This window comes from Eupeodes corollae, chromosome 1, assembly GCF_945859685.1.
Source record: "Eupeodes corollae chromosome 1, idEupCoro1.1, whole genome shotgun sequence".
NCBI classification, from domain to species: Eukaryota; Metazoa; Arthropoda; class Insecta; order Diptera; family Syrphidae; genus Eupeodes; species Eupeodes corollae.
Window position 1 is genome coordinate 34,061,046 of NC_079147.1, and position 10,929 is coordinate 34,071,974.

At 38.6% G+C, this 10,929-nt stretch overlaps 1 protein-coding gene across 1 annotated transcript; it reads left to right on the forward strand.

The window, feature by feature from the left end:
* The first annotated feature begins 2,446 nt into the window (after positions 1 to 2,446).
* On the forward strand, positions 2,447 to 10,708 carry LOC129941740 (cleavage and polyadenylation specificity factor 73). Its single transcript, XM_056050448.1, has 7 exons — positions 2,447 to 2,607; positions 2,679 to 2,742; positions 2,801 to 2,898; positions 2,959 to 3,988; positions 9,677 to 9,938; positions 9,997 to 10,442; positions 10,518 to 10,708. The coding sequence occupies exons 1-7, from the start codon at positions 2,543 to 2,545 to the stop codon at positions 10,605 to 10,607; spliced, it is 2,055 nt and encodes a 684-aa protein (XP_055906423.1). The 5' UTR covers positions 2,447 to 2,542; the 3' UTR covers positions 10,608 to 10,708.
* Positions 10,709 to 10,929: the final 221 nt, after the last annotated feature.

Here is a 10,929-nt window from a genome sequence, read left to right on the forward strand (position 1 = left end):
TTTCCCGTTTCTTATTTATGGCGCTGAAGCTTAAACCCTTTCAAAGAAAGATGAGAACGTCTAAGGATGCTTCTAGAAAAACATTCTTCGTGTGATTTTTGTTCTCGTTTTCATAGATGGAGAGTGGAGGAGAGGATAGAACGACGAGCTGAACAGCAAACTGGTCTGAAGAAAATAATAAAAGTCCAATGACTTATATTTCTGGGTCATGTAGAACCAATCCCGAGGAATGGCGCAATAAAAGATGACCACGATTTCGGTGGCTCGCTTAGCGACTTAAGCTTATCCAATATTTTATGCAGAAAAGAAAATGCACAATAATAATAGAGTATCAGACAGAAAGTAAATTAATCTCGATTGACATACTAACGAGCGTATTTGTGGCACATGGTTTTCCATTTGGAAATACTTTTTTAAAGTTGGTTGATTTGACAGCTGTCACTTGAATTATGCTCAATTTGGTTTGCAATTCATTATAAACAGCTTTATTCCTGAACAACATTTGCAAACGGTCCATATTTCTATATTCGTGGGCTTTTAGCTTGGCTTGCTAGATCGTTCGACTTTACACCACTGGAATATTTCTGTGGAATTATGTGAAGTTGCTTGTCTGGACAGAAAAACTAAAAAAAAAACGAAACTATTGTAACCTTGGACGAGAATATTCGACACCATATATTTGACAAAAAACAAAATTAAGTGGCACAATAGTCCTTTGAGAAGTAAGCCTAGGCCTAGTGACTTACAACTCTTAACCATCTCTGTGTGCAAGTAATATTGTCAGAGATGGAGGTGACCTACAGTTTTAAGCCAAACCCGAACGGCTAATTTGAAAAGCCACTATTCATGACAAGAATTACTTTTGGAGGATATGTCAATTTCCCGCAAGTGGCCGTACCCATGAACAAAAACTTAAGATGGCATAGGCAGGGTTTGATCCCAAGCATCAAACAGTTGTTGAAAATTGAATTTTTCGTACGGAATTTATTCGATGCAGCGGCCACTTGCCTGAAGTTATTTTTAAAACATAATGATAAGCCCTTCTCCTTATAATAAAACAATTCTTGACCATAACATTAAATTATATAGATTGCTTGAAATCAACCTCGCGTTAATGTCATCTATTTTCGAACACAACTATAGGCATTTTGTAAGTTCAGTGGAAATATGGAAAAACTTTTGAAAGTTGATTTTTGTAGTTATTGTCCTCAATTTCTTGTTGAGCCCTTCTTTCAAATAACTCCAAAGAAAGAGGTCTACCATTGTCTATTCACATGAACTTGGCGGTCAATCAACATCGCCACCATTGTAGTAGTCGCACAAATGAGTCATTGTTTCTTTAGCAGTGTAACAATTGATATCGTCCTGTTGAAACCACATATCGTCTACATCCATATCTACCAATTTGGGCCATAAAGAGTTTGTTATCATCACACGATATCGAACACCCTTCACAATAACTGCCCGACCTGACTCATTTCGGAAAAAATATGGCCCGATAATGCTGCTAGCCCTTAAACATCACCAAACAATCACTCTTTGTCGATGTATTGGTTTTTCGACAATCACTCCAATGATTTGAAAATGTGCCTCATAACTGAAGATGATTTTCTGATGATGATTCACTGTTACCATTCCTTGCCATTCTGACAATTGACGACGCTTGAAATGGTCAAGAGACCTTAGTAGTTCTTAGTTAATTGCATTAAGCGTGTAAATGCAAGTCTTTATTCATAACGTTCATCAATGATGAGCGTGAGAGGTGCCATTGATGACGAGTTGAGATGAGATGGACTGCTCATCAGCCACACTATCGCAAACAGCAGCAATATTATATGTAGTAAAAGTGCACTGGTGTTTTCACTTCTCCTACAGACCCGATTTTGTCAAATTTTTGAACGATTTTTCCGATTGTTCGCACTTTTGAACGACCAAATTGACCGAAAAAATGCATTTTCATAATAACCCTAAATAACTTGAACGCGTTGCTCGATTTTTTCCAAATTGGGTTAGTCTGAAATTTATAAATGTCAAATAAAATGCAGAAAAAACTTGACGTTTGGGTATGGTTCACATTCAACATCGGCTATTCAAATTCAACCACACTTAACATTCAATAATTTCTTTTAAATATCTTTGCTTGTGCTATGTGTAAATGAAATCTCTTATTAGTACACGCTGTACAGTCTTGCAATTGAAAGTAGCACAATTTATTTAAAGTTCCAGTTTTCTAATTAAAAGTTGTCAAAATGTTCAATTCTCTTACGTTTCGTTGCATAATTTTGATTTTAACTTATTTTTTATAATTTGTTAACCCCTTATGTAATTCTTTTTATCGAATCAACAATAATTTATTGTGTTTAACTCCTTATGTTACCCAACAACTTTGAGATCTAAACGCTAAGAAAACTTTTTGATACAAATCATCTGGATCTAAAGATTTGACATATCGATTATTAAACGCGCTTTCATAAAAATAAAAACCCGGCATTCATAAAAAAGTATAAACGAAAAGTTTTTAATAAATTTTCCCTGAAATAAAATGTCCAATAAACCTGAAGAATCAGTACCAGCTGAAGAAAATGATCTACTTCAAATCAAACCATTGTAAGTTATCATAATTATTCCAACGATCAACAAAAATAAAACCTAAATTCTCGATTTGTTTACAAAAAAAGGGGTGCTGGCCAAGAAGTGGGTCGTTCATGCATCATGCTCGATTTCAAGGGAAAGAAAATTATGGTAAGTAAAACTTTTATGAATTCATTGAAGGCACATCAACTTATTAATATAATTCAAGCTTGACTGTGGGATCCATCCAGGGCTATCGGGAATGGACGCACTTCCCTATGTCGATTTGATCGATGCCGATGAAGTAGACTTGCTTTTGATATCCCAGTAAGTCTTCAAATCATTTAGACATCCATATTTGTAAAATAATAAGACATCCGTTTCTAGTTTTCACTTGGATCACTGTGGAGCGTTGCCATGGTTCTTGATGAAAACCAGCTTCCGTGGTCGGTGCTTCATGACGCACGCCACCAAAGCCATCTACCGATGGATGCTTTCCGATTACATTAAGATCAGCAACATCTCCACCGAACAGATGCTCTACACTGAAGCCGATCTGGAGGCGAGCATGGAAAAGATCGAAACGATAAACTTCCACGAAGAACGAGACGTTATGGGCATCAGATTCTGGGCCTACCATGCGGGCCATGTTCTTGGAGCGGCTATGTTTATGATAGAAATAGCTGGGGTTAAGATTCTCTACACAGGGGACTTCTCGCGACAGGAGGATCGCCATCTAATGGCTGCAGAAATCCCCCAAATGCGTCCGGATGTCCTGATCACCGAATCCACTTATGGAACACACATCCATGAGAAACGAGAAGACAGAGAAAGTCGATTCACATCATTGGTTCAGAAGATTGTCCAACAAGGTGGACGTTGTTTGATTCCGGTCTTCGCCTTGGGTCGAGCTCAGGAATTGTTGCTTATTCTGGACGAGTATTGGAGCCAGAACCCAGAACTACATGAAATCCCGATTTACTATGCGTCTTCCCTGGCCAAAAAGTGTATGGCTGTCTATCAGACATTCATCAATGCCATGAACGACAAAATTCGACGGCAAATCGCCGTCAATAATCCTTTCGTCTTCCGACACATTTCGAATTTGAAAGGCATCGACCATTTCGACGATATTGGACCGTGTGTGGTGATGGCTTCGCCAGGTATGTTGCAGAATGGTTTGTCGCGAGAGCTCTTCGAGAATTGGTGCACCGATGCCAAGAATGGAGTCATAATTGCTGGTTACTGTGTGGAGGGAACTCCGGCAAAGACAATTCTCTCTGAGCCAGAAGAGATTACTACGATTTCGGGACAAAAGCTGCCACTGAATATGTCGGTGGACTATATTTCGTTTTCGGCTCACACAGATTACCAACAGACGAGTGAATTTATCCGATTGCTCAAACCGGCTCATGTGGTAAGTTAAAATTAGGGACGTTAATTTAAATATTTTTGAATAGTTATTCCGGTGAGTCAGTTTTTAAGGATTTTTATAATCCTGTGAATAAGAGCCACGTGAACGTTGAATTTTTCGAGTAGAGTCAATGATTGTCGAGAATTTTCTGTAGATGAGTTCTGAAACCAAAATGCGCTTTTTTAACCGTCAGCCTTCCAGATTTCTATACCTTCCAGATCTTTCCATCATTTTTAATGGAGATGGCACAACAGTTTAATATTCACCTTTGCTAAGTGCCGGGCCATAGAGACATTCCATATTATGTAAGGCAAATGAACTCGCCAGGAACGGTACAGTGCAGCCCATCCTACCATGTTTGGCATATTCTGGCATTAAATCGCTATTTGTAAACTGTTGCTAATGCAAGACGCTATAAAGAAGGCAAACACCAGGTGGAACAACATCACCACATGCCAGGTCACAAAAAACATCTGGCCAACACTAGATTTAAAGCGGTCAAGGTGCTTGCTATCTCTAAGCAGATCGCATATAAGTTTGATAATAGGTGTCGTAACCGGAGACTGTCTATTAGAAAGAACCCCACGCAGCTAGGTGACTTTTGCAGGAGCTGTATGGATGAGGAAGAGGAGGAAACAGTTTTTCAACTTTTCTGTACATGCCCTGCTCTGGCTCAGAAACGCAAGAATTACCTAGAAGAATTCTTCTTTAACGATCTAAACGATCTAAATCATATCAGCATATTCAGCCTCTCGCGTTTCGTAAGGGACTCAAACTGGTTCCATTGAGCTTAGGAAGAAGCCTCAAGATTCATGTGGTATCAGAATGGGCCATTAAACTGGTCTTAGTGTGTTTTTCTTTCACGGTCCAAACTTATTTCAATGTTTTGTGAATGAGTTTTAAACAGATCTTTAAGAACTAAGCTTAATCGTTTACGGTGTAACCTTATATGTCTGTTTATGAAAATGTGTATAGAAGTGCTACGCATCCTTTGAACTGGTCACAGCAAAAAAATACACTAGTGTTCTTTTCCAGGACTATTTTTTTCCCCGAACTTTGTTTGAAATTAAAAATACAATTATCTGAAAACTTCAGACCTTAATACAAAACCCTTTTTTCATACATTTCTATGTTTTCTGCCCATATGGCAGAAAATGGCAATACGCACAGAAAGAAGTGTAAAATAGTTTTAGATGTTCTTATAGTGAATCTTGATTATTGCTGAATTCCCATACATTTCGAACAACGTTTTGAACGACTAAAATGTCGGTACTACTCGCTTCCTGCTGTTCTTACTTTTCCCGCTCCCGATAATTTAAGTGTCTCAGCCTGAGATGTAACCTTCTTGCATCGTTTACGTTTCCCTAGAAGCTCCTTCCTCGTCTTCTCTAAATCTAGGTTTCGAAGACTTTATTTTGCTTGTATTGTTGTCCATTCGCTCGATGTGACCGAGCCATTGTAGTCGGCTGATTTTGGTTCTTTGGACTACATCAACATCTCGATACAGCTCTTACTGTTCGAGATTAAATGTTCTCGTCCATTCAAACCCCTTCGGAGGCTTATCGTTGATCTGACTGGCTTGAAGCCACAATGGTGCGTGTTAATCATAGATGTAGGATCTTGAAAGTGACATAAGCAGAGGTTAGGTTAAAGTGGCTGCGGAATTAGAATCCACACACTTAGGCCACATGAATCTAGAGAATTTCTTCTTACTAGTCGAACCATTTTGAGCTTTTTATAAAGCAAAAAAGATGTTTGATATCCTTTTTATCTAGTTCACTGGGATTATCAAAAGAATAGTCTCCCAGATGAAGTTTGTGTCTAAGTGAAAGAGCAGGGCAAGTGCATAGAAGATGAGAGATTGTTTCCTCCTTTTCTTCGTCCATACAGCTCCTGCAGAAGTCATTTGAGGCTACACCAAGTCGTATTGCGTGTTTGCCTATAGGCCAGTGTCCCGTAAGGTCACCTTTTACAGAGCTAAAATGAAGTGTGCTTTGAGATAGGAATTTCTTTTAGCATAAGTGTACCTATCTCCTCCCTTTCAGTTGAAATAGGCATGTCTGTTCCATTTTTAGCGAGTTCATCGTCTCTACAATTTTATTTGATGTCTCTGTGGCCCGGAACCCAACAGAGGTGAATATTAAATTGCTGCGCCATCTGCATAAGAGACGATCGACAATCGAGGGCCGTTTGAGATTTGGTTGAGACACCATCAAGAGATTTAATAGCAGCCTGACTGTCAGAGAAGAAGCGGATATCAGAAGTTGATATTAAGTTTTTTCTTAGCCAGGAGAGAACCTCTTTGATCGCTAAAATTTCCGCTTGGAACCGCTACAATAATTAGGGAGGCGGAATGAGATGCTTAGATTAAGCTTTTTTGAGTACACACCACTACCAACTCCCTCATTTGCCTTGGATCCATCTGTATAAAAATGAATGCTTTTGTTATCCAGGAGTTTTTTTGTCTTCCCATTCATCTCTGGATGGAATGGATCTCTGGAAGTTTATTACAAATTGGGGTTTTGGAGTAGTGTAGTCTATGTACTTTGGTATAGAACCAAAGAGCTTCAAAATGATGGAGTGCCCCACATTGTTGTTAATTTTTTGTCCAATATCAGACCAAGATATTTGCCTTCATTGGTAAAAATTAATGGTATACCTTTTATTGAAGGAGTTATAATTAATGGGGTCTTGTATTTCCGTGTAAAAAGGACGAGGTCTGTTTTTTGAGGATTAATACTAAGTTCGCAGTGATCAGCCCATCTAGTGAGCATATTGAGTGCGTTTGGAGGAGGCCCTTCAGTGTATTAGGATGTTCTCCTATGACGGCGATAGCAACATCATCGGCATATGCAACCACTCTATAGCCTTCCCTATTAGTAGTTCGTTAACCGCTATGTTCAACAGGAGAGGGAACAGAACACCACCTTGCGGAGTGCCTCTACTGGCAGACTTTTTTGTACAAAAATCCCCCATCTTAGAGTTGATGATCCTGCTTTTTAGCATTAGATTAATCAACTCACAGAGTGAGTATTCAACGTTTAGGGTTGTCATAGCAGAAGTGATAGCGGATGTGTTAACGTTGTTGGAAGCTCCCTCAATATCCAGGAAGGCAACCATTCCTTTTGCTCTAGGGATTATTCGATAGCTCTAACCAGAGTTTTGCAGTAAGCATGCTGAGATATCGATATTCTCTTATCAATGCTAATACGTACATGGATATCAATCAATCTTTCCAGTGTTTTGAGAATGAATGATGATAGGCTAATAGGTCTTAGATCTTTAGGGTTGATATGCGAGCATTTGCCCGCCTCGGGAATAAAAAGTACCTTTACTTCTCTCCATCGCTGAGGTATATAGACCACATCTAGACAACTTTTGAAGATCATCTCAAAGATGGGCAAAGTTATATTAATGGTAAGATGTAGCTCAGCTGGTACGATTTGATCTGGACCTCGAGATTTATAAAGTTCGAAACTATTCAAAGCCCATGTCAATTTTTCTTTTGTAACAAGACCTTGAGGAAAAGTTAAGTTAATACCCGATCCAGGACGGTTTGTTGTATTAACAGATTTTGAGCTATCTGGTAAGTGGGTGTCTAGTAGCAAGTTTAGCGTTCCTTCGCAATAGTTAGTCCATGTACCATCTGAGATTTTAAGACAACTAGGCATGGTTGGATTTGTCGAGCGAATCTTCCTTATCCTTGATGCCTCCCGAGGATTCTTCTATTGAGCTACAGAAGGCTTTTTATGAGGATCTTTTGGCTATTCTCAATTCTCGCTTACACTTTTTGAGGGATTCCTTATAGGAATCCCAATTTTGGGGGTGTCTAGTCTTTTTTTGCACGATTGAAAAGCCTTCTCCAACCTTTCCTGAGTGTTTCTAGTTCAGCAGCCCACCAATATGGGTTCTTCTTTCTCCGTAGTGTACTGAGGGGACAGGCAGTTTCCATGGCGTTATTGAGGGCTGCTGTAAGCTCATCGACTTTTTGATCGAGTTCAAGAGCGCACAAGGGGAAAGTTCTGGATTAATCAGACTTTTCAGAGTCGCCCTATATTTGGGCAAATCTGTTTCCTATAATTCCGGAATTGGATCGGTTTTGGGAACTCTTCAATAAGTGTGAATTTGATGTGTCTATGATCGGAGAACGAGTGCCTCTTTGATACTCTCCAATTCCATATGACATAAGTAGAGATATGCTTCTAAAATTTTTGTAGGACATAGGATAGCCTTTTTTGGAGATTGTGCAAGGTAGATGAGCTGGTGCATGCACTCCACCAAGACATATTCTATATATTTAAAGAGCTCCACAAATAGGCCACCCGACCCAGCGGATTTGTTGCCTTTAACCTTTTTTATGGCTTTCTTAACCTTTCGTTCCGGGTCTGCTTGCCATTAAAGGAGAAGTTTTCCGATGCTCTGCAAGTCACTCTCATAACATTTTTGTTTTACTGTGGCAGGGTAGTCAGATCGTCCCACAAACTGTAGTAACATGGGTTTAATGTTGAAATGTTTGTTTCCTTTATCAAAACAAGTTTAGCAAGTCCTGACAATATCCGGCGCTTACTTACGGGGGTAATGTAAGTACTTGAACTTTTTGGAGCAGCGCAAATTCTCTGTGCTCATCCTATACGGATCGTCCCTGGTGCTGTCATATGCGGCCTTTAAATGCAGAAACGGTGGGTGTTCATTTGATGTGCTTGGTTTTTGTTTTCCAGGATCTACCGTAATGGGAACATTTGATCGATGGTGGATAAATTGGTGGATGCTCCTAACCAAACTATCTGCAATACTTTGAAAAGCTCGGCATTACAGTTTGTTATTTTAAATTGCTTACTTTCCGGTTTTGCAAACTTTTCACCAGCTTTGTAGTGGATTTTAACATTTCAAATGCGTGCATTGTTCCATTTAGTAGACTCTAATAACATGATAACACATAAGCTCTCTTGAAATGGGTCTATTATGCGTCCTTTACCTGAAAATTATAATATTTAAAACAGAAATTAAGCATGTAGCGAGAAGTCGATATCCTTGTTAGCAGATCCAAATACTTCATTGTTTCCTTTCTTTAGAGCTACCGCACATTAAAGATTGCGTTATTTAAAGACTTCAAAAATATTTGTAACTCGATACCATAGAATATGTTGCAGTCCGGTTATTGCAATTAAGTATATTCGTTATATTATTAAATAATTGCTTGCCGATGTAGCAGGATTTCCTTCCCGTAGGATTCAGCAGTTTTGCACGATAAATTAACTTTTGATATTCTTCTGGAGGCGGCTACATGGCACTTTAACATTTTAAATGTTTGACATTAGCACGTTCCATCTAATCCACCCATTGTGAATCAACTTGATTGATGGAAGTTTGATTAGTGTATTTCAAAAACAGTTCAGTGCTTATTCAAATGAATAAGTTCAATGGTAAAACAAAGTTCATTTGCAACTAGACAAGCCTCAGTTATATCGGGTTTTTCAATAAAAGCGCTACAAAAGTTTTTTTTTATATAATACAAAAACTTTTTTGAAGTTCCTTTGTGCTCTCGGCATCAAACCAGAAAAAATTGAGTTACGTATTGACAAAAGGAATCCACTTATGTTCTTCTGAGGTTGTTTTTTTTACTTTATCGCATTTCACTTTTATATTTTGAAAATAAAAAACTTGATAAATGTGTATATTTTATAATTCAAGGTTCTAGTCCATGGCGAACAAAATGAAATGTTCCGCTTGAAGTCAGCTTTACAACGTGAATACGAAGCTGATCCCAACACAACTATTAACTTTTACAATCCTCGCAACACACACTCAGTGGATTTGAATTTCCGTGGAGAGAAAACTGCCAAAGTAATGGGTTCATTGGCTGCCAAAGATCCCGTAGTAGGTGCCACCTTGTCTGGAGTACTTGTTAAACGAGACTTCAAATATCATATTCTAGCACCCTCCGATTTAGCAAGTGAGTTGAATTCATATCTTATTTTTTGTAAACATTCTTTTTATGTTGCAATTTATAGAATACACCGACATGAGTATGTCCGTCATAACTCAGCGTCAAAGCATACCTTGGGCTAGTTCCATGAACACACTAAAACTGCTTCTCGATCGAGTTGGCGGTCCTGGTACGGTAAGTGTTGTGGAAGATGATAAAAAGATTCGAGTGTTTAATTGTCTGGACCTGACAATTGAAGGCAAAATTATCATCATGGAATGGCAGGGTACACCTGTGAATGATATGTTTGCCGATGCTGCTCTAGCGTGTATAATGCAAACCGAAATGGGCGGAACAAATATCAAGGGAACGACCGGGGTTGTGAAACCCGATAAAACACACTTCAAAGAGTGTCTCATAGAGACATTGCAAGATACCTTCGGCGAACATTCTGTACCGAAAATGTTCAAAGGTGAAGTTCTTCCAGTTACCGTTGCAGATAAGAAAGCAGAAGTAAATCTGGAAACTTTGGTAAGTTTGTTTTTTTCTTTTTTTTTTAGTGTGCTTTGTGAAATTTTACTACATTTTGTTTTCTTTTCTTTTTAGGCTGTTACCTGCAATGAAGATGAAAATCTACGACATTTTATTCATACCGCTGTGCAAAAACTTTATCAAGCTCTTGTTCAGATGCCTTGAATTCGTTTGTGGTGTTATTTTTCGCTTTGTGTTGGTTTTTTTGAATATTAGTATCTTAAGAAGTTAATAAAAATATGATCAGTTAAATGATTTATCTAAGAGATTTGCATTTTGTTCGTAAATTCAGGTCGTAAAGTAGGGCGAAAGAGCTAAATAGGTGACTTTTTATGAATTGTTTTGGAAACAATTTTTGCATCCCATGATATCGTCATACAAGCGCAAAACACCGCAAACGATGAAGATGATGGTCAATAGATTGCAGCATTATTGTCATCTTTGGGGCCAAAGAAGGGGTTGGTGGAGGTGTGTACTCTGAACGACT